The 23,556-nt window shown below is 44.1% G+C and overlaps 1 protein-coding gene across 7 annotated transcripts in view; it reads right to left on the minus strand.

Annotated features, from left to right (window-relative positions):
- Auts2 (activator of transcription and developmental regulator AUTS2) overlaps positions 1–23,556 on the minus strand; it is a 1,122,451-nt gene that overhangs the window by 24,276 nt on the left and 1,074,619 nt on the right. For 4 of the 7 annotated variants that reach the window (XM_087195765.1, XM_087195770.1, XM_087195771.1 and 1 more), the window contains 3 exons: positions 2,632–3,103; positions 1,209–1,462; positions 29–270 (listed from right to left, as the gene is read on the minus strand). In XM_087195765.1, coding sequence (XP_087051891.1) covers positions 29–270; positions 1,209–1,462; positions 2,632–3,103 — 968 coding nt within the window. The remainder of the gene's footprint in view (positions 1–28; positions 271–1,208; positions 1,463–2,631; positions 3,104–23,556) is intronic. The other 3 variants (XM_087195769.1, XM_087195767.1, XM_087195768.1) reach the window with 3 other exon arrangements.

Raw genomic sequence — 23,556 nt, forward strand, 5'->3', positions numbered from 1 at the left:
AAAAGAGCCATGCTCTACTCATCCTCACATTTCTGCCTGGGGTACGCACCATGGGAGGTGCTGGCGTCGGCATGATGGCGGTGGGCGGGATGGCGTGGGGGAATGGCGTGAAGGTGTGCTGGTGCGTGTGCTGGTGCGTGTGCTGGTGCTGGTGCTGGTGCTGGTGGAACTCGGTCCGCAGGTAGGGCGGAGGGCCCAGGGAAGCCCCACGGTCAGCACTCTGAGAGGCCAAAAAACGTGTGTTCAGTTCCTGGCGCAAGATGTCTTGCTCTGGAAAAGAAGAGAAGGGAGCCATGACACTTTTCCTAGAACATTTCCTTCAGAACAGGACGTCAGAAGGCTTTCATTTGGAGGGATACTGGGCTGAGGACACAGCAGCCGGGGAGCTATGAGGGTGGAGCCAGGAAGGCTCTGGGATAAAGGGGGACAGCCTATGAGAGGGTGAGCTGACTCCAGGCCAAACAGCCCTGTTACTGCCAGCTGACTGGCCCTTGGCGTGGCAAATGTCCTGTCTCTGAGTCTGTTTCCCATCGGTAAGTTGGAGGCAATAACATGGCTGACATCATGGGTTTGCTGGAAGGGTTAAGGGCCTCGGGCACACTAGTCATGAGCAGCTGTTAATGCGGCTGGGTGCTCATGCCCTCTTCAAGGTCAGTTACTGCTCCATGGTTTGGCATAACATGGCTGGACTGGACTGACACTGGGACATCGGCCTGATTAATACAGATGAGGGGAAGAGGACCCCAATAACAGTAGGTCTCTTTTTTAAACTCTGGACTATACTGTCACAGAAAGTACATCTCCTTCTCCAAATAAAAAGACAGAGGCCCGGGTCCACAGAAACAACCCTCTTAGACCAGGACGCAGCCTAAAGTCCTGCAGTGAAGTAGGCGTGGGCCTGGGAAAGCTGTTGTTGCTCTAGCTGAGTGCAAGGCACACAGCATTTCCCACCCAGTGGCCAGCTTGGCTGGAAAGGCGTCCTGACTTTCACCAACCATTTATCAGGTTGGGCCAGGTCAGTCTGGGTGTTGATTTGTATTGCTGCTGAACCTCTGGCCAAAGAGGATGGGAGGGCGATTACGAGAATATACCCAAGAAAGCACAAGACTCCGTAGACACAGTCTAGCCATCAGGGACAACACAAATGGCACTGGGGTCACTTAGCAACGCACAGTGGGCGCGAAGGTGCAGCCGGCATGGGGTCCTACCTGAGTACGTGCTCCCGGCAGGGTGTCCGGGGACCTGCAGACTCCCTGATGTCAGTGGTGGTGGAGGAGGCAGAGCAGTGGGAGGGGCAAACATATTGGGGTGATGTGAGTGTGCGGGGGGCTGGAGGGTGGGTGTGAAGCTGTGCAGGGGGCTGTGACTGGGCAGGGAGAGGGGGAATGGGGAGGCGGAGGGGTGGTGGGCGATGTGTGGAGGGGCGGGTTGAGTCTTCGCTGGAGTGCTGCTTCTGCTACTGCTGTGGGAGTAAGGGGAAAGAACAAAACCAACAGGTGAGCAATTGGCTTTCTCAGAGTAGATCCCCTCTCCCTGCCCAATGCGCTTCATCTGCCCTGTCTTGGTCCTTCCTCTTTCCAGATCCTCCCCAACACTCGGCAGCCGTCTGAAATCTCTGCTCCTGCACGCTCTCTCTTTGCTACTACGGTGGCCTGGTGGAACCGCTGCCCCAGAAATGCTGGGGGTCCTGGAGCGCAGCAGCTGACTCCACCAGGCCCTCAGGGCCTCTCTGGCTTCTGCAGCCAGACTCACCTCCAGCCCTCCTTCCTCTCCTCCACCAGCCCTGCTTCCTAGAAGGCGGCAGAGTCGAGGATCTGAGTTCCCCCTGTCCGCCTGCTTCCCTATCAGTGAAGAAACACCCTTTTGTCTAGAGGCCATGGGAATGGCAGAAGTGGCGCAGGAGTCAGGAGATGGCCTGGCCCCTTGGGGAAGAACCCTGCCTCCCTAAGGCTACTCTGTACCTGTCCCAGACAGGAAAAAGCAAGTCACTGAGCCACCAAAGTCACCAGGTTTCTGAAAGGAAAACAATAACAAAGACACAAAGCCTCAGGAGATGTGCAGGGTTAGAGTGGTAACCCCCGGGACAACCAGGGCTTGGCCTGATCCTGGCCTTCTTGCCTCTTTCCTTCGCAGTTCTCTGCACTGCTAGACTCTGCTTCCTAACCTGAAGACCAGAGAGCCCGCTCTCCATGTTGGCCTTTCTTCCTCTCCACCACTACTTTCTTCTCTACCTCTTTGGCCCACAGAGGAACAGGCAAATCCTAATGGAAAAAACCCTCAAACCAGAACAGTCCCTGGTGCCAGCCTTCCGGAGTTGCAGAGACACAGCTGTTCTTCAGAGTTGCGCCCTCGGAGGCAAAAGGCCTCCCTCCTGAGAGCCTCTGCCCCTTCTCAGCACTGCTGGCAGGCTCTGGGCACAGGCCTGGAACTGTTTCTTAGACCTCCCCTCCCGCCTTCCTTCCTCACTGGCCATCCCAGCGTGGCCTTTCCCAGGAGACTGAGTCTCAACCCACAGCCCTCTCCTGGTCTTTGGGCCTCACAGACAGAATGAGGCCAAGCCTTCACAAGGCAGCACCAGCCTCCAGGAGGCGCCCCATCCCCAGGGGTCGGGCAGAACTGCAGTGGGCTCACCTGAGACTGTTGAGGCTCAGGCTGCTACTGTTGTAGGCGGACAGCGGCTGGGAGAGGCTCTGGGACGAGGGGTGGGGCTGCACGGACGGGAGGCCCTGGTGAAGCAGCTGGGTGGGGGACTGTGGCCGGGGCGGCCGCTGCACCTGAGGCTGTGGGGCTGGCTGCAGCTGGGCCTCCGGGGGTCCCTGTGGTGGCTGAGTACTCGGAGGGGGCGGCTGGGCTGGGGCCTCTGCCCGCTGCACCAAGTCAGGGTCCGGAGACGGAGCTCGGAGCTGGGGCTCCGCTGGGGGCTGGGGGAGCGGAGGTGGGATCTGAGGACAGGGGTCTTTAAGCGCCACGGGCTCAAAGATAGGCTCTTTGCAACAGTCCTGGCTCTTCTCCTGGCTCCTCTCTAGACCCGATATCTTGGGGACAATCGGCCCTGCATCCTGGCTGTCATGTTCGGGCAGCGTGCCAACACCTAACTCCGGATCTGTATGGGGAGAGCAAAGACAAAACCACAGGCAATGAATGACACACGAGTGTGGAGTGAGGGGGAAGCACCGTCCAAGGCCCTGCCCTGTCCTCTGCTCCTGCGGGCCATACGGTTAGGGCTCCTGTGAATAGGGACGATGGGAGACCAGGCAGGAAAGATGGACAGCAGCCTTTGTCCCTGGCAGGAGAGAGGACAGCCTAGGCCACCACGAGTCCCAAAATGCATGTTTCCCTTAATCTCCACGGAGACTTTTATGGAGCACAACGAAGAAACAATAGCCAACAAGTAGAGTTTTCCCTTTTAAAACAAACAGTTCTTGAATGTATAAATGAAGCAACGCTATTTAACAAGACACAGATGTTTTCTTGGCTTTCTTTCGCCTTCCACTTTGCATTTCGGCCAGAAAGACACACTTGACATTTAGAGAAATAATTTTTTGGTTTAGAAGTGCTACATTTCCAGTCAAAAGGCAAGCCCCTTATTCCTGCCAGCCATCTTAGCCATATCTGAGATCAAGGGTGCCGAGGGGGATGTGAATCATAGTTACTGTCAACCAAATTTCCCAGGTCTTTTAAGGGGGTCCCCTCTGGCCATGTGGGGGGCCCCATCCACCAAGATCAAGGGGTACAGATACTGCATGCTGAGGTTAAAATGGGATAGAAAATTTAAACAAACTTCTTCAATTATGAAAAAATATAGAAAACAGAAGCTGTTATATGAATTTAAAAGCTACTAGTACACTTACTGCTAAGGTTGAAAGAGCCAAATGTCACATCTAGTATAAGGGTGTCTTTGATTACCCCATAACCCAAATTCCATACAGTTCTCAAACAGAATAATGAAAGACCAATATGGAGCTGAATATAAAGGAATAGCCCCAATGAGCGGTGGGTGTTTTTGTATGCATCTGGAAGAAAACCACCTTTGCTATATTTTTCTCCTAAAAAGATACATCTTTTTCTTTATTACTACACAGTTTAGCAATAAGAACAGTGTAACTTACAGTATTCTCTGACACCAGGGTATCTTTCAGGCATTCCTCAATGAACTACACTGGGCATAAACTTCTCTTCCTATCTCCCTATAGCAGTGTGGAAAATATGTGACATTCATGCTGTGTTTATTTCTGTCTGGGCACAAGTATACAATGTACATTTTTCTTCCCTGGAATTTGCATCAAAGTAATCCATTATTTGCTGTGTTCTTTTGGTAAAACAGTTCAAACTGGCAACACACATAAAAGCAGAAACTAGCCCTGGGTTTACAAGCAAAGCACATTTCTGGCGCACATCAACTCGGCTAACTTCAAGTCTCAGCGAGCAGCATGGAAATAATGCCAACAGGATGGCAAGACAGCTGCCTCCTCGACTTGTTCCAGGTACCCAGCAGCCCACGAGGCCTGGTGTCAAGTGACCCTGGACTTATGTCATCCTGTTCATGCATATTTCTGTCCAACGGAGTTTTAAGAACCATTTAAGGAAGATTTTTGGTTATGATAAAAGCTTACATTTTAAGGGTTCTCAAAACCCTAGTTTCTAATTTCAGTGCTCAAAGGTGGTATGAGCTCCTGGATGTCCTGGCAGAGCCCGGCCGCCTGTGCTGTGTCCTAGGTGGCAGAGGAGACCCTCTCTCTGCAGATACCAGAGCCGAGGGTCTGGGTTTGCTCATGCTTTTTCTCCCATCCTTTACAAATCTCCTGCATTTTTCTTTCACAAAAATCTACGCTATGATACACTGAAGCCATTATAGTACACACTGAAAACTGCATGCTTCACATACTCAGGTCTATGATTCAGGTCTGGGACAGAAAGCAGCAACAATGCAGAAACCCTGACAACACAAAATTAGAAGAGGGATTCACTGGAGAAGAGGTCTGTGCGCGGGAAGGGGGATTCTTCCTACATCGACAGCTAATTTAGGGCTATTACGCTTGACAATGGCAGGAACACATTTTCATCCTTTTGTGCCCTTGGTCTCTTCTTTCTGGACCAAGTAGTAAGAAATCAATCAATCTTTTCTATTTTGCTGACGTTTATATTCAAATTCCCTCCAAAATTTAATGTTCAATTACAGCTTCTCCCTCCATGAAAAAAAAGACTTCCTTTGTGGAAGGACACTGTTTAAATTCATTTCTGCTCATTATAAAGCACATTCGAAACACACAGGCCAGGATCCACACATGTAGCCTGACTCGTCTGTCTCCTTGTTCTTTAATGAGCCTGTAGAGTGAGGACAAGGCAGCTCAAGTGCAGGCGGCCTACCCCACACACATGGCCTTGCTTCCCAAGGCTCTGCAAAGGCTATCAGAGCTGGCTTTCTGGTCTCCTCCTCGGCCCCGTCATCTCAATCCCAACCTGAACACACCTAAAACACATGGAGAGGTATTCAGATTACAACAGTTACTGCCATCAGTGACAAGCAACAGGGGACATAGGGAAAACCAAAGCTCACTAGTGAACCTTGCAACTCCCTATCGGACCAGTGGTAAAAGACTGAAGGAACTTAGAAGCATGGAATTTTGAAACATGACCAGAAGGCTCAACTTTTGATTTGTACTTTCATGTGACGATCTCACAGAAATGAGGGTCTGGATCCAAGAGTCTTAGGACGGGGCTCCACTGCACTGTGGATCCTTGGTCTATACTTTGAGCAGCAGGGATTTTAGCCATCCTTCTCCCACGAGGTGGGGAATGAGCACAGAGAAGTGAAAGTGAAAGAACTTGCTTGCTGGGAGTCAGCTGGCTGGCTGATATCCCAGAGATCTGGAGTTCTAGTTCTAATTCTGTCCCCACCAAGCACCTTTTCTCCAATCTACACTGCTCCATCCCTAGAAAGCAAAAATCCTAAAGCAAATTAATTAATGCCAAATGCAGGACTCAGTTAAAATATGTAAGCACAGCAGACAGCAGTGTTAGGAAGAAAGGCTATGAAGAATTGCTGGCACACTGGGCTTCAGCTAACATGGAACACAGCCACCAATCCATCAGGGCCCTGGGACTGCGACCTATAATACAAGCAAGGAAGGGATAGGGCTGAGGACCACTGAGAATGTCACACAACATGTCTTTAGGCACAAATTAGGCATCATGCATCTTTGAGGCTACTCGGTAATGCATTTTCTCTTCCTTTCAATTATTCAATAAATATATCTCCCCAGTGTAGGTTTTCCACCTTGACAGTTTGTCTTACTGTGCTTCTCTAAAATTTGCAGAAAGACATTTTTTAAAAGTCACTCAGTATTACTCCATGTACTCTGAATTTGGCAAAGATGAAATCTGCTGAGCTAGAAAGATAATGTGCAAACGAGTGGCTGTATTTAAACACTGTATTCATTACATTTTCTGGGCTTAAAAGCGTTTCATCTTGTGATTATGAAAAAATATACTACACATTGTAACATAAAGAGGGTGAATTTACTCCATGTAAAATACAAATCAATAAATGACTCAATACATTTTTTTAAAAAATCTGAGCCAGATTAAGAAAAGTTTACTTGATTTTGATAGAGATTCCTTGGGAAAATGAGACCTATTTTGTATTTTACCAGTAGAAAGTAAATCCTAGATACAACCTCTGGAGGGCAATTTGGCAACATTTAGCAAAGAAAACAAAATTAAATGGAGTTCCTTTGCCCTGGTGTGTAAAGATTCACTCTACAGACACAAGGAAATAACACCTTGGTTTGAACTGCAAGTTTGGAAATAATCCAAGTGAGATCACTAGGGGAATAGTCAAATACATTTGGTACTTTCAGACAACGGAAACTATAAAAATGAATGTTGTATGTACAGTGTATAGCATATACTACCTCCTTTTGTGAAAAATGGAGGAAAATAATATATGTATTCACTTTTACTTATGCCAAAAGATGCTCTGGAAGAATATTCAAGAAGCCACTAACAGTGGGAACCCTTTTGGGGTCTTGGGAAGGAGAACGCCTAGTGGTGGTGAAGCTACAGCACACATGTCGCAGTGGGCTATTTGTTGTCACTGAAAGCTGAAAGGTTCGCCATCACTGGGCTGGAGCATGATGAGAGAGCTAGTTCTGTGTAAATGCATAAAAAATAAGGAAATGTAAAACATTAATAACATGGATATTATGAGAAAATATGAATTATCGAAACTGACTAAAATCAACCACAACTATAAAATACACCGTCAAAGAACTAAATAATCTACAGTTTTGCCTCAACCTCAAAAAAGGTACCTGTGTAGTAGGCACTGTTTACTAAATCTCTGAAAACAATTATTCCTATTATTTACATTGAAAACAGCAAACATTATTCAATAAAAGGAAAAGGCAAAGCTATTATTTGCAAAAAAGACATGATTATCTAGCTGGAAAACAAAAAAAGCCAGTTGAAAAATTTACTAGAGCTGTACGAGAGCTAAGTAAGGTACTCAAATAAAGAAAGAACATAAACTACACTAGCTTTGCTATACAATACTGACAATCAGCTGGGGATGGAGCTCAATGGTAGAGCATTTGCCTGGCATGCTCAAGGCCCAAGGCCCTGGGTTCTGTCCCTAGCACTCGCACACATACACACACACAAAGAAAGAAAGAAAAATCATAATACCTGAAATAATCTAACAAAAAATTATAGAAATTATACATTTCTGTAAACTTTCATAAATGTATTAAATATATTCCATATATATATATATATATATATATATATATATATATATATATATGGGGGAGAGAGACGTCAAAATCATGTAAGAGGTGATTCTCATCAGAGGATAACCCTCCTTGGGCAAGTTTTAGAAATTTGCGGGAGTGCATTTGGCTATTACAACAACTAGAAGACACTGTTGGCTGTAAAGGATACTAGATATACTACAATGTGCACAACAACCCCATACAACAACATCTCCCAATATCTCAATTTACTTTCTAAATCTCAGTAGGTCCTAAAATACCTAGAACCGACCTCTATTTTTGCACATAAACACAGTAATTTTTTTGCATACACCGGACTTTCCAGGAATGCAACCACTGTCCTTTGCTATATCTGAGACTTAGCCAGGAATCACTCCCTATTTGGGAAAAACCATGACATCAATAACAAGGTGGCTCCTGGTATCTGAATGGCTAAAATTAGGTGTTTAGATGAGTCTGCATCTGTAGAGGCCATATTTAGGTGTCCTTGTATAGAACCTTTCTATCGGCTCCTACTGTATGCAAACATTTATGTACTTAAAAGCACACTGCATTATTATTCTGACTGTCCACTCTTCTCCTTTGCATTTCATTAGGGCTTTATATACATTTTAAAATTGTAGTTGGGGATTTCACTCAGTGGTTCTGCCGCCTGCCTCACAAGCACAAGGTCCCGCATTCGATCCCCGGTACCAAAAAAGAAAAATTGTATGTATAACGGTGCATTAACTATATCTTTCATTCCAGAAAGTAAAAACAGTGTGCTATAAAATACTTTTTTTGTTGTTGTTTTGCTTTTTTGTTTTTGGTACCAGGGATCAAACTTGGGTCCTTGCGCTTGCGCAGCAGGCAGTGAAACCACTGAGCTAAATCCTCGGCCTAAAATCCCCTAATAATCCCCTAATAAAATACTTATTATATTGTACAAAATGATTATTGGTGGGCCAGGGATTTAGCTCAGTGGTACAGCATGGCAAGCGCGAGGTCCTGAGTTCAATCCCCGGTACAAAAAAAAAAAGAGCATTGGCTCTGGTGGGTACAGGTTTGAGGTGTTACATCCTCAGGATGAGATACAATGCTTTTCCAAGTCCAACAGCTTATTGCCCAAGGGTACTAGGAGGAGGGAGGAGCGAAGAGAGGGCAAGAGCGGGCCAAAGGGAAAGTGGACATTATCTAGGCACCGTGTGTGCATGCATGTAGAGGTGACAGTGAAACCCATGAATCTGTACAATGTGCACCATACAAATGCAGCAAATACTTCACAAATGCAGGCAATAAGTGGCACAAATGCAGTAACTACTTCAAAGGGTTGTATGGTAATGACTTACTTCATGTAAAATGTTTAGCACATCGTAAGTGGACAGTGCTCTCAAGATTATTTAAGGAAAATATTGAATGTCTGGATAATATCCCAGACAAAATTACTCCTGAATACAGGAAAGCACGCTATTATCAGTATGGTCTCCATACGGAAAATTATCTGTGTGAATGTATACATCTATGCACTGATGGGAAAAATATACATCAAATGTTAATCAGAATTCCAACGCCCACAAATAAACATTGGCTTTAAATTTTATATTTTAAATTTCATTAACTTCACAAATTTTCTATGATGAATATGTATCATTACTGTAAAAGAAAAACTGGCATTTTATATTTTAAAATGAGCTTCTTTGAGGATAATGAACGCACCTCTACCAACAAAAGAACTGACTGTTCATTCTTTCCAAATTATGTCACCTATTGGATTAAAAAAACAAAAACAACCACACAACCAACCAACCAAACACAAAGCAACTCAAGAGGCTAAATGATATGGGCCTCTCAGGATTAAAGAGAACAGGTGTGCAATTACCTTTGTCATTTCTGACTGCCTCTCACTGGGCAAATGTGAACAGAAAGGAAATGGCCAACACTGGTGATGAAGGGAGAGGAGAAACAAGAACTCTCTCCAGGCACAGTTTCTGTGTGTGTGTGTGTGTGTGTGTGTGTGTGTGTGTACCTGTGTCTGTGTGTAATGGGAATTAAACCCAGGGCCTTAACACTGAGCTACATCTGCAGCCCTCAGTTGCTAAGTTACCGAGGCTGGGCTTGAACTTCAGATTCTCTAGCCTCAGCCTCCCAGAGTGCTGGGATTCTAAGCATGCACCACTGTGTCAAGCTTGTGCTTTTGTTCTCTACACGTCTTCATACCTTTTTAACAGTCCTAATAGGGCTACCTCACTACAAAGTCATCACTGTAGCAAACCTGAGCCAGTCTTACAGACATTAAGGAAACCATGAGGGACATTAGTCATTAAGCACGGTATCCATCTATCCATCCAGCCACCACCCACCCATCTTTATCTCTCAGAATGTCTGATTCATATCAAGCAATAGATATGTCCTGTTTTTACATTACTCCCTCTTCTAATTAACTTCTCTACTTGTTGGTCCAAATGACAGAGCCACCAAGACCTCATCACACTGAGAATTGAATCCAGACTTTAAAGTGGGGCCATCATTAAACTGATCTGTTCAACACTGAACAACACAGACACATACGGAAGCATTCCATTCCCATGCAATTATTTCAATCTACCAGCAACACTCACTGTTTAAACCCCTGCACTTGTCTATTCTAGTTCTTTTTTTAGGGTACCGGGGATCGAACTTGGGACCTTGCGCTTGAGAGGCAGGTGCCGGAACCACTGAGCTGAATCCCCGGCTCTCTTCTGTTTCTTTAAACAAAACTGTTTTTTAAGTAAAAGCTGCATATTTTGGATATATTGATTAAAGCAGAAACTGCACTATTGAATTAATTTAGCAATACTTTTAACGGCCCCCAAATCTTTTATCTCCAAATCTCTACTGCACTGGCTGTTTTACAGGCAAGTGTCCATCTTCAGGAACACACAGTTCTTGTCTTTTCCTACTCCTTTCCAGTTTCAAATCATTAAACAGAGACCACTTTGTTCCATTAGCAGACTCAACTGTTTGAGCGAATGGAAGGATCACATTCAGCCTTGCGGCTCTTCTTTTTAGTCACTGAAACTGTACAAATAAATTGAGGAAAACCCTCTGTTTGTTTAAGCCAAATTAATTTTCAAACGGCGAGAGTGGAAGATCAGGGGAGTGATGGGTGCTTGGCAGGGCTCAAAGAGATTCCATTTTGTGCTTATCCTGTTGTGTAAACATTAATTACCATCTGGGAGGCTAAGCTCTGGGCTGCAGTCTGCATCACAAACCTCTGAGGGCCTTCAGGGTACCCATTAAAAGCAAAATCCTAAGTAGGAAAAAACAGCCAGGGCATCTGCCAAAACATCAGCAGCCCATTGGGAAGGCTGTGTGGAGTCCAGCCCATGAGAGGGCGCTGTGGCTATCATCTGGTTCATCTGGTTAACCCAGGACCTGATGATCTGCTAGGGATGGGAGGAAAAGCAACACATGGCAGTTTAGGGTACTTAAACTTGTGTCAGGCTTCCTCTGCCTAAGCCCTACACCCAAAAAAGCCCTCATTTTCATGTACATGCCCATGTTCCCGGTGCCTCAGGACTGAAAGTCTGCCTCCAAGGACAGTGTATGTGGAGATGGAGGCCCTCTAACAACTCCAGTCTATGGAAAGAAGAGCCCCAGTGGTCAACTAGGGTGTGCAAACATCTTATTTCTTTTGCAGACTCCAGCAAATAAGAACAGTGAAGGATCAAAATCAGGATGAGAAAAAAACCACTTCGATACATCTATGGGTGAGGCTGGGAGCCTCAAACATGTTTATAGCCAACAATGTCAAGATCACATATAATCCTTGTGTTTTTCACATCACATGAGGAAAAGGCTAATTAGTATTAAGTTACTTCATACAGGCAGTATTGTGCTAGCCCCTGAGGAAACAAAGATGAAAAGAGGAAAAACCTGTGTTCTAGGAGCTGATGGTAGATGTAGAATGCAGCACAGAGCAAAACACTACAGAACCGGCAGTCTGGAAACTCATGGATTGAAATTTCAGTTTTTATTTTTGTATGGTTTAGAGCTAAGATTAGACAATCAGAGCTAATGATGCTATCTTATATTTTACTGATTCTGAGTTACTGATGGTAAGGCACTTTTATCGAAACACATTCCCACTTTACCCACTAGGAGATCAGTCCTTGGTCAAAATAACACAATCTTGCGGTGGGAGGTGCAGAGCTCTGATGGAGGAGGAAATCTCCAATGACTCAGGAAAATGGAAAAATGGCAAATACCAGTTTCAGAGAAAGACCTTGCTTTTGTGTTTTGGCCACAAAGATATACCCCCATTTTTTTTTTTTGCTTGTGTCCTCCTGCTAGCCTCCAAATTGATCACTTGGCTTCTGTGGACAAAAATCACCTGTTGCTTGGTTTCCATCCCCAGTGCCTCCTCCCCTTCATGGGTCTGAGCTGTCCTGGGCTGTCTGGTGTGTCTGGCTGATGATTAAGAACTCACGTGCCAATATGGGCCATACACACTTACACTCCTAGCACAACCATCCTTAAAAGCAGCGTATCCTCAACACCAAAGAAGGCACTCAGGTGTCTACACAGCAGTGCAGGATTGTCCTCACAAAGAAAGGCTTCAATGGGTTTCCAGCCAGACAGGTCTGTAGCTGGGTGCAGTGTGGTGCATCTACTGCGAAGGACAAGTCTGAGGACAAGGCCATCATTGCCATAAAAGCAAACATTCCTTACACTGGGAGAGAACACGGAGAACCTTCTGCTTACTTTGAATATTTTCCAAGAAGCAGGGCACTGAGGCACTGAAAATGAATTATAATTTTAGATGTTTGGTTTAAAAAAAGAGAAAGACAGGCTTCTTAGTATCTAATCATCCCACTTTTCACCTGAAGATCAAGTGAGCACCAAGGCAGCCAGGATTGTCACTGCTAAGGACAAACGGGGAATCACAAGCTGTCAAGCCTGCAGATGGGGTGTATTTATAGACTGGACGCCTTCCTCACTAGCCTGCCGCCCTCTCCAACTTTTGGCGTTATTCACCTGAGGGTTTGCTGTGCACAGCTCAAAGGGACAATGATCATGAGGCTAATCTGACTTGGGTCACCTTCTGAGGCAAAAATTTTTTGGTGAAATGTTGCCCTTGTTATTTTGCCTGCTAATGTAATAAATATTTTTTCTTGAATTTGTAACCTGTCACTTTTGTATCAACACATTTGTGATAATACAAGGCGGTGAAACAAACTTTTTTCAATAAAGCATCTAGCTAATAATTTTCACACTCCAGAAAGTCAGTAAATGCCCATTACAGTTGGGAAACAATTGGCTCTAGGTTACACCCTCATTTGAACACTTTGAGCTTCACCTAAGGTGATTTCCTCAAGGGAAAAAGTAAAGCCAGCTGCAGCAAAGAGCTATTGTATTTAAATGCTGTCAGTCACCTACCTTCCTGTACTGCAGTACAGTACTGTGATGCTGTTTTACCTGGTTTGGGACACATCTTGGATAACCACTGATGCTCATGTACAAAAGAGGCAATGAGAAAATGCAAGAATTCCTGTCTTTTGAGTTTGTCCTCAGCTTTTCTTCAGCTCTCTGACCTGCCACACTAATACTCCCCACTGCCAAGTTTCTTCTTAACATTCCGCAGGTTGTGCCCACTGAACTTCACTGACATAGTTTCAGTCAGCACCAGCTCACTTTCTCACTCATCTGGAGCCGGTGTGGATGGGAACACTTTATCCCTCTAAAATAGAAGAGGTGCTTCTCCCTCACTTCTCACTTTTACCTCAAGAACCCTCTCGTTAGGGTCCAGGTGTCAAAAGGAAGGTCCCAAATCACCATAGGAGGAAGAACATCCGTGCTATGTCGCTTAGTGACTACGTCTTTCTTTCTGTTCTGTTCTGGAAGGAACTCCAGACACCCAGGAAGGATGATTTCTCTGACACTGCACTCATTCTATGCCAGTGTAACTGCGGGAGATGCGAGTGCTTCATTCCCACAGCGCTATTGGTGATCTCAGTCAGTTTTCTGCCAAGTTCTCACAGCTGTCACCTGGAGTGCAGTACAGGAGGAAGCAATTCCTTCAGCGCTTCATCAAATATTCTAAAAGCAATCAGTGTTTTCTCGACATTGCTCCTGTCCTGTTCTCAACAGTTCACTGTGAGATGTGGGCCCTGCCTTGGGAAATATCCACCCTGTTTTGGCATTGCATGCTCTGTCAGCATTCAGACGTGCTTGTCTGTACCCCTGAAGACAGATGACAACTCTGCACCAATCTGTTCACACAACCTGCCATGGTCCATGGACCCTGGGCACTGCCAAGCCTCTGCAATCTGTCTGACTAGCTTATGTGTGAGCACCGCAGAAGCCTCTAGAATCAACCTATGAGTACTCTTTCCTTTCTGCTATCACAGAGTCTGTGATTCCTTAGTTAAAGGTGAGACAAGAAGAAGAGGACTTTGACAGTTTCTCTAAGTAAGTTTTGACCTTTCTGGTCCCAAAGTGTTCATCACCTCTCAGTGTGATTCCAATGTATGTTGCAACCTCACTATTCCAAGTGTGGTGTGCATGTCAGCATCAGCATGAGGAGCATCAGCCAGGAGCTGGTGGACCCTATCCACATACACATTCCAGTTTGTAAAGCAGTCTCGTGGTGCTGCTAGAGTGTTTAGGAGCCTTGGCAAGCAAGGCCCACCAATGAGATGCATCCGTAAGGTGGTTCATCCTTCTATGTCCCACCTCCAACACCCCTTCTCCATGGAAACTACTCCCTTTGTGCCTCCTAGAGTGGGTTCTCTACTAGCATGTATGCTGTTCATGGTGATGCATGGAGGGTGTCCTTCGGGGTCAGGAGCTACCCCCAGTAGTGAATGAAAGCCAGCAATAGTGAACTGATTGTGGTCTTTCCCATCTGAGTTCCACGTGGATCATGAGATCACTCAATATGTAGCACAGGAAGTGACATGGTCTTGATGTAAACAATGCCCTTGAAGGACTACGGAGGTTAAGGAAGAAGAAGAGGAAAGAGATTTATTATGAATGGCATCATGGACAGGGCCAGGACTATAGAAGAACATTTCAATGTGAAACAAATGGGCTGCCTTACAGAGTAATAAGCTGTTCTTTACTGAAAGTAAAGAAGAAAAGGCTCAATGACCATCATAAGAATTTTGGGAAGGCAGCAGGACTAGATGGCTTCTGAGATTCCAGCGTTCCTGAACAAGATGGTGGTAATATACACCTTGGAAGAATACCATTTTTAAATTTTCCTCTACCTTCAGATCTCCGTCTTCTACAATGTCTCACCCCTGGGTTAATGCACACTCTTTGATTTGCAGAAATTATGATATCTGCTATACCTTAGTCATAACTAAGGATCTCTATGCCAAATGACTATGTATACAATAATATTTACAAACGGAAGAAATACATCTGATTTTCCAGCCACGATGGTTGTAGTTTAAAGAGATGTTAAGGAGGGAGTAGGGAAGTGCTGCATGTTCCCTCTGTAAGGAAGAGTCTGCCAACTGATTTCCTACCAACAGTCTGTGTAATAATTACTTGGTGGGAAAATAAAATCTCTTCCTCCAACTCCTTTGCCACTCTTTCATTATTCCATTTCATTATCCTTAATTTAACATCAAATAGGAAAAACATTCAAATGCAAACTTTGGAGCTACCTGTCTCTAGGGTGTAGGGAACAGTGTGGGGCTAGTGAGGACACAAGTCTCTGAGAACCCAGCCATCTGCTGGAGGTGCCTTTCACAGCACCCCTGCCGTACAGCAGCCTCTGGAAATAGCATTGGGGTACTTTACATATCCTTGGGTAGAGCTGCAGGAAGTCACCCATGGTAATTCTGGGAAGCACATGTTCTCAGACAACTAATTAGAGGCTTGGGACGTGCACTGTCATGTGACCTAACCTTCCCATAATCATGAGCTTCATCTTCAGAGACGTTTTCTAAAGAGAACGGCAGAAGGCAAACGACATTTGTTTCCTCTTTAACTGCCTGATAACTCCATCCACCTGGCTGGCTGTCCCTTCAGGAACTCCAGCTCAACACGACTAAAATCAAACTTAGTCCTTCCCAGCCCAATTCTGGCTGGGTTGTTGCCACCATAAAAGCTCAGAATCAGAGCCTCCATCTGTTTTATCACCCTCACATTCACTGCTTTTTCCTCTTCATACACAGAGTTACGCTTAGCCCTACCTTTCCTAGTACTGTGTTAGTCAAAGCACCTTGTTAACTGGATCTAGTCACCACCACCCCTGCTAACCAGCCCCTCTGATGAACTGCTCTTCTATACTTAATGGTTGCAGGGGATTAACACACAGTAAACGACTTCTATTGTATAACCAATAATAAATTACATTTTACTCTAAAAATACTAAATACTTCTGTATTTGAATAATAGAACTTTGTATTTTAATATACACAATTGCTTTTGAGGAATGATCTCTTTAAATCTTTGCTCTTACTTCAATCCTGAACACAATGTCTTCCACAGAGTGAGCTCTTGCTATCAACAGTCAAGTTCTCTAACCACATAATAATCAATTTATAAAAACTTAAGTTTCTTTATAAGTCCAATTCAAATGGAAGAAAAATCACCATAATGAGAAAAATACTCAATAAGCAATTACACATTAAGCCAGAAAAATCATGTCTCTTTGGAGTCATTTCCATAATTGGACATTATCCTGCAATAAAATAATAGTATATAACACAAGCAAATATAAAATAATTGGATCCCATTATGAAGTTTAAGGATCCGTTTTCCATATATAATAAAACTAATGCTCTATTTTGAATCATAAATGATTCTAATACCTTGGTTATTTTTGTATTACAAAACACAGGCAATCAAAAGCACAGAATATCGACAGAGAGGAACATTAATAATCATTGGTAGGCAGAGCCTCTTTAGGTGAGGCCTATGGTCTGCATGCAGGATCTAAAGTAGACTACATACCTTAAAAGTATAAACACATTTGTATTATGGATAGAAAGAATAAACAAGGAAACATAAACAGTTGTTACACAGGGGAAACAGTTACAGGAAGTTGTCAGAGGATTTTTATTTTTAATCTTCTATAGTATTTAAGTTTCCAATAGAACTCTGGGTTGAAATCCAGAAATGTGATGCCAAGTCAACTCTACAAGCAGCAGGTAACTTAGTACCCTCATTAAAAGTAAACTACAGTAAAAATGTTTTTAAATTTAGCCAAAGAGAACTGCTAAAAACTAAGTGGAAAATTAAATAGCAATGGAACACCAAGGAGCAGTGAATTCTAGAAGGAATGCCTTAATAATGACAGAAACCAAACCACATGGGGTTGAGGGGAGAGAAACAGGGTTTTGTCCCTACATAATAAAAATTTGTGACTGCAAAACACAATTCATACACACTCACACATACACACACACACACAACACAAAGCAAACTGTATGAGTAGAACACAGATTCATAAATAAGGACTTCTCTAAGATGCAAGGGATAGGAGTCCATTTTTTAAAGTGGTTACAAACACTAACTAGATATTTAATACTCAAATCATAATTTGCCTGAGGAGACCCTGAAATGCATCACTGCGCTGGAACTTGAAGGACGATTAAAAGCTAGCAGGAGAGGATCCTCCACATTGGCTGGAGAACCCTTGGAAGGGTAATCCTGGCAGACTCCTTTGTTCTCGGCTCTTTCACCAGGCCATAAGCACATAAGCATGGTGTAAGGAGGAGAACTTGATTCTGTCAGAGGTGAAAAGCTCCTCCTTTGCGAAAAGAGAGCCACTGTGAAGTGGGCAACACTGTCCAAGGGTCCCACATGCCAGCCGGGCACTGAGAAAGAGCCTCTCTCAGAGGCTGAGTGACAGCTCGGAACAGGGCTGTTGCTTTCTACCTCATACATGTCATCTTCTTCCTGCTCCTCCACTGTTCTACCCAACACTCGCCCCAGCATCAGCAGGCATCTCACAGCCATGAGGGGCTCAGCAGTCCGCTTGCTACTCACAGGCTCATCAACGCCATATTGGCTAAGACTTGACACATGTCTGTTCCTTAAACTTCCTCATTGTCAAGGCACCAAACGAGGCACTTACTCGAAAGGCAGAAGGAAGGGCATTCTGAAAGTCTGATCTTAAAGACAGGAGGAGTGATGGGGAAATGACTGGGAAGAGCACTTGCCTGGCATTCCTGAGCCCCAGGTTTGAGCCCGGACTCTCAAAACAGCCAAGACAGGAAGAAATAGTTCAGAAGAGGAAGGGCAAAACAGGGCACAAAGCTAATGTCCCCAACCCGGGGAAGTGCCCAACACGCCTTGGTGGCTCCAGAGGTCAACTAGGAGAGAACACCTGCCTTACCAGACACATGGCCTGAGCTGTCTCATGCTTAAAAGATCTATCTGCAGTCAGTAACAATGGTGACACTTCTTTAGATCCTCCTTCATTCAGACCTATAAAATACCTTCTCTCGGCAACCATACTTGGACAAATGATTCCAGTTGATTTAGTGTTTTCAAATATCCCCTGAGGAAGAATAGGACCCATCTCTCAGGGACTTGGGGCCAATTTGAAAATCCTTTTTTTTGAGGGGGGGGGGTGTCATGCTGATCAAAGGCTATACAATCACAGTTAGGAGCAAGTTACAGGCAGCTACTGCACAACACGGCAACTATAATTAGTTAATAATAATATATTCCTGAAAAATGCTGAGAGTAAATGTGAAGTGTGCTCACCACAAACATGATGATTATATGAAGTCATAACATCATACATATGTTAATAAGCTAGACATAGCCATTCCACTGTGTATATATAGTTCAAAACATCATGCACTTGATAAATACATAAAATTTTACCTGCCAATTAAAAGAATGAACGAAAGAAAGAAAAAGTTCTGCAAATACCAGGCATTCAAAATACATTAAGTTCTTTAAGCAAAAAAGGTAGTGGGGGGGGGTGGCTACCACTGACCAAAACTGTTTTGTTTTTTTTTTTAGTAATGGGGATCGAATTTGGGTCCTTGCACTTGGGCAGCAGGTGGCAAAACCACTGAGCTAAATCCCTGGCCCTACTGACCCAAAATTTAACCATTGCTCCTGCTTTCTGGAGAGGCATCCAAATTCTCTGCTTCAAATTCTTGTACCCAGAAACAACTACTATTCCCAGGTAAAGTGGCTAAGGTCAGTGGGTCATGAAGGCCCCAGTCCAAACCACTAAAGGTGTACTTGAGGTACACATCTTCACATAAGTCGGTGTTGGGAGCAGGGAAACAGATGGAAACAAAATTAAACTCACCAACTGGAAAAGAAATCATGAGCTGTACAGAGGCAGTAAAATCTGCTTTCTCTGGAATGCCCCACAAATCCCACAAATATAGCCAGGAATGTTTTCCCCTTCAATCCTCAGAAGAAATCAGGGCAAACGTTTAAACCTTTTTGGGTACAAAGACACACAATTCTGTGACCACCCTAACAAAGATGTGTAATTGTAGGGATCACATGGTCTAAGGAAGAGCAACTTTGGTGAGTCTGAGTATGACCAGCTATATTAAAGAAACAAAACATTAAATATTGAAAAGCCTATATGCATAGTAACTGGATTAGTGAAATTCAATAAATGGATTAAGAAGCTAAAATGAGTTCAGTTTAAATTTCTCCCTGAATGAGGAGACCTTGTATACATCCTCTTTAGACAAAGCTTTGAGAAGCAGCATATGATAAATGTTAAATTAGCTGAGGTTCAAGCTCTGGGCTTTGCTACATGTCAAATGCCTTGGTTTCTTCATCTGAAGCAGAAAGAAGGTTGGGCCTCCTGGTTCCAAGAGTCTGTGATTCTATTGGCACATTCGTCCACTTTCTATTAAGGCCACCATCAAATCACACTCATGTAAACAACGAGGTCAAGTTTCATTTTTAAACCTGATAAATACAAATCTCACTTCTAAGCTGTTCTTCAATGAACCATCTCTCTAGATACTAGCTGAAAAGTAAGAGCTGTTCAAACTCTAGTTTTCAGATTTTTGAGAGCTCTGCTAAATGTTAACAAAGGACCTGACTTACGAAATAGTCTCCTGGCTTGAGGTGGGGGTGGGGGTGGGGGTTCCTGAAAAATAACTAGATCAGCCAAGTCTGTTGCTTTAACATTTATTTTCTTCCTCCTAGTAAAAATAGTCTCAAAGACTGAGTTTCTTGAGAGTGAGTGGATAGTATAGTTCATGTATACTTATATGTCTAGTACTACTGACCAAATTTAGAACAGAACGAAGAAACGGGCTGCTGCGACCCATGGTTTGAAATGTGAATAGAAAACTGATGGAGCCCACACGGACACGCCAAATGGACACGGCTCCCACGTTGCCAGTGCCCTCAGCTTGCTATGTGCCTGGAGTCTCCTCTAGACACAACTTCCCTCCTATTTCTGAGCAGCTCACAGGCTGCAATCCTTCCAACACTTTTGCAAGTCAACTTTAGACTTTTGCAAAGGTTAAGTATTGTAGATTAATTATAGTATTCACATATTTCTTAACCACTTAACATGCATAAAACTAAACTATTGTTCTTATTGAGTTCCAAACTTTGGGGGGGGTGCAACCTGTCAGTGATGAAATTTTTAAGTCCCTAACAGTAAGTTCCTCATAAGCCCTATGGTTCTCACTGTGCTTTTACAAATAGCACGGTGATTTTTAAGAACATGCTGAATCAAAATTGGCTATAAAATTGAGTGAACTTATGATGGAATGAACCTCATCTTATAACAATTGTCAAAGATGGACCTGCAGCACTGGGGAATGCTCCTAGTGAGCTGCAAAAGGCATCCAGGCACTGCCCTCTTTAATTTACTTACTGATTAACTTATTTATTAATATGTAGATGAGAGGTCAAGTATTTTTGACTTATTCATTTAAAAATGTATTAAGCACTTAAAAGCTAAGTGTTCGGAAGAGAAAGGCAGCATGATGAGACATGATTAGTATTTTAGTGGAACTTATAACTCGGAGGGAAGACATAAATAGCTATAACGCAATGTAGTAAAAGCTTGAATAAGGGTATTGCAAAGTCCTCTGAAATCTCAAAGGAAAGGAGGACTAAATCTCGATGACAGATATGAATCCTCAGAGCTTACCAAGCTGAAATTGATGGGTTAAAAGGCAAAGAAAAACAACTTTGGAATTACAGTAGCACTGAATGTAAGGCCCCACACTTACGTTAGGAACTTTTAAAAATTTGCTGGTACTAAGCCTGGCCTCTCCTTTCTATTTGGATTCCCTTTGCAGTAAGTTCCTGTCAGTCAAAAGCTATATTAATGTAAGTTTTGGTTGCCTTCATAAAAATGTGACTGACAGAGTGGGGATGATGGGTCCCAAGTTCACTCCACTGGGACTGTCAGGTTTGGCGAAGCTCCTGTTACAGCGGCTAGACGAAAGCTGCAGCAAACACAAAGGACAATGGGCAACTCAAAGCCACATTTCCTTGGCAGTGGCTGAAGGAAGGTGAGGGGAAAGAACCTGCTGTCACCTAAAACTGGAGGCCATCTCTCACAACAGAGAGGGGACTTGTATTGCATGGCCCCAGGGGGATCAGTGACACAGGAAACAGAGTCAGCCCAACATAAAGAAGATTTTTCAATGGAGGGGGTGAAGGGAGGGCTAGGAGTGGGGAAAAAATAAGAACCAAGATGCATTATGTAAAGGTACAAGTTCCCAATGAGAAATGTAATTGTGTTGTATACGTACAATGTACCAGTAAAAGAATTTAATAAAGTGCAAAAATAAAAAAAAAAGAAGATTTTTCAAACAATTCAGCTGCCTGAAGATAGAAGAGAGTTCCCTGAAAGGTGAACTCGGGTGCTCAAGCAAAGGGTTTGGCAGGGCAGCTGCAGACAGAAGATTTACACATCTCACAAATGGCTGAGCAAGGATCATCTTTAAGATCATCCTCTAACTAAAGGGTTCTACATCTGTAATTATTAAGATTAGGTCTGTGGGCTGAGCGTGTAGGTCAGAGGTAGGGCACTTGGCTGGCATGCATAAGGCCCTGGGTTTGCTCCCCAGTACTGAAACAAAAAAAAACAATTTTGTGACCGTGGAGCCAGACACATTATTGAACTCATGCTATATGTGCTAACAAATCCCTTTTTGAGACAAAGAATCTATGATTCAGGAAAAACATGAAGCATAAGAGAGGCAGTGCCGGGCCTTTTCATGTCTCGACATTCAAGCTGCTGCTCTGGAAAGGCAGGCAGTCTCTCCTTTAAAAACTGAAGCCAAGCGGAAGGGAAAATTTATCTTAATTCAGAGTAAACAGCTGGTAAGAGCAGATCTGGATTTGTTTCTGGATTGAGATTTCTGGTCTGTGAAGAAGACCTCTTCCTTCTGTTGGGTGTTTCCTTGGCTGGCATGGGGGAAAACAGCAAGTGGCCCTTGTTCCAGCAGCACCAGTGTTTGCTATGGTTTGGATGAGAGTCCTGGAGAGGCCCGTGTGGGAAAGGCGTGGGCTCAGCTTGGTGCTGAGGGAGGAGGTGGAAACTTTAAGACGCAGAGTTGGCTGGTGGGAGGTTTGAGGTCATACTGGGCAGGCTCTTGATGGGGTCCACGGGAGCCCCTGTCTCTTCCTCTCTCTGCTTCTCAGCCGCCAGGTGAGCAGCAACTCTTCCACACACTCTTTCCCCTCCATGATGTGCTGCCCCGCTACAGGCCCAAAACCATGGGAGCCAACTGACCATGGACTCTAACTCTCCAAAACCATGCGCCAAAATAAGTCTTTCCTCTTTTTAAATTGATTATCTCAGGTATTTTGTTACAGGAATAGAAAGCTATCATTATTGCTGTGAGTTTCTCTAGAGCCTAATACCCAACATAGCAGTAATTAAAACCTGTCCGTAAATGTGACCTCCATAAAGTGGGGGTGGGGAGGTGTGGCGGGAGGTGAATATGTTGCAGATTCCACATGCCCTAAAATGTGGGGCCTGGTTGTGGTGGTGCACATAACTGTAATTCCGGCGGCCTGAGAGGCTGAGTCAAGAGGATCACAAGTTCGAGCCCAGCCTGGGCAACCTGGCAATTTAGAGACTCTGTCTCAAAATAAAAACTAAAAAGGGCTATGGATACAGCTCAGTATGAAGGCCCTAGGTACAGTCTTCTCAGTAGTGGGGAAAAAAAGTGAAAAAGACATTTTAAACCAGATTAATTTCCTTTCACTTGAACCAAGTATATCCAGTTTGTTCAGTTAAGTGACGATCAAACTACAACATCCTCCTTTCCAATAGCAGGATGTGTAATCAAATACTCTGTAAAGCAGAAGCAGACACATGCCCTCCCAGGACTGTCAACTTCCCTATAACATTGGCACTGGAACCCTGGCCGTGCACGGGTGACCCACACCGGCAGTACTAGGTCTCTCCTACCGCTGCATACTTCAAGGCCAGGAAGTGTCTGAAAGCAACTTTCAATCCATCAGCTCTTTAGGCCCAACACACAACTTTACAGACATATACAAGGGTGATTAAAACATTCCGTGAATGTTCACACTGAAATAACTTACTGCGGTAAAGACACATTGCCATTCACCAAAATACTCCATCTCACTTCAAATACATTTACCCCATTGTTCTTGCAAGTCTTCTTTCGTGAGGGTCTTTCGGAGGTATGATTAAAAATATAGTGAATGCTGCTGCCGAGTGGCATTAAGTCGAAAGACAGCCTCGTAAAAACATGACATTGTGTCCTCATCCACCTTATTCATGGGATCTGGCACAGACTGACTTCTACACTCATGAAAGAGGACTTCCAGAGCTGCTTTGGAAAGTGGCAAGAACAATGGGAAAAATGTG

Source organism: Heterocephalus glaber, unplaced genomic scaffold (genome assembly GCF_053883595.1).
Source record: "Heterocephalus glaber isolate CG9 unplaced genomic scaffold, H.glaber_assembly_v1.0 deba00001610, whole genome shotgun sequence".
Lineage (NCBI taxonomy): Eukaryota > Metazoa > Chordata > Mammalia > Rodentia > Bathyergidae > Heterocephalus > Heterocephalus glaber.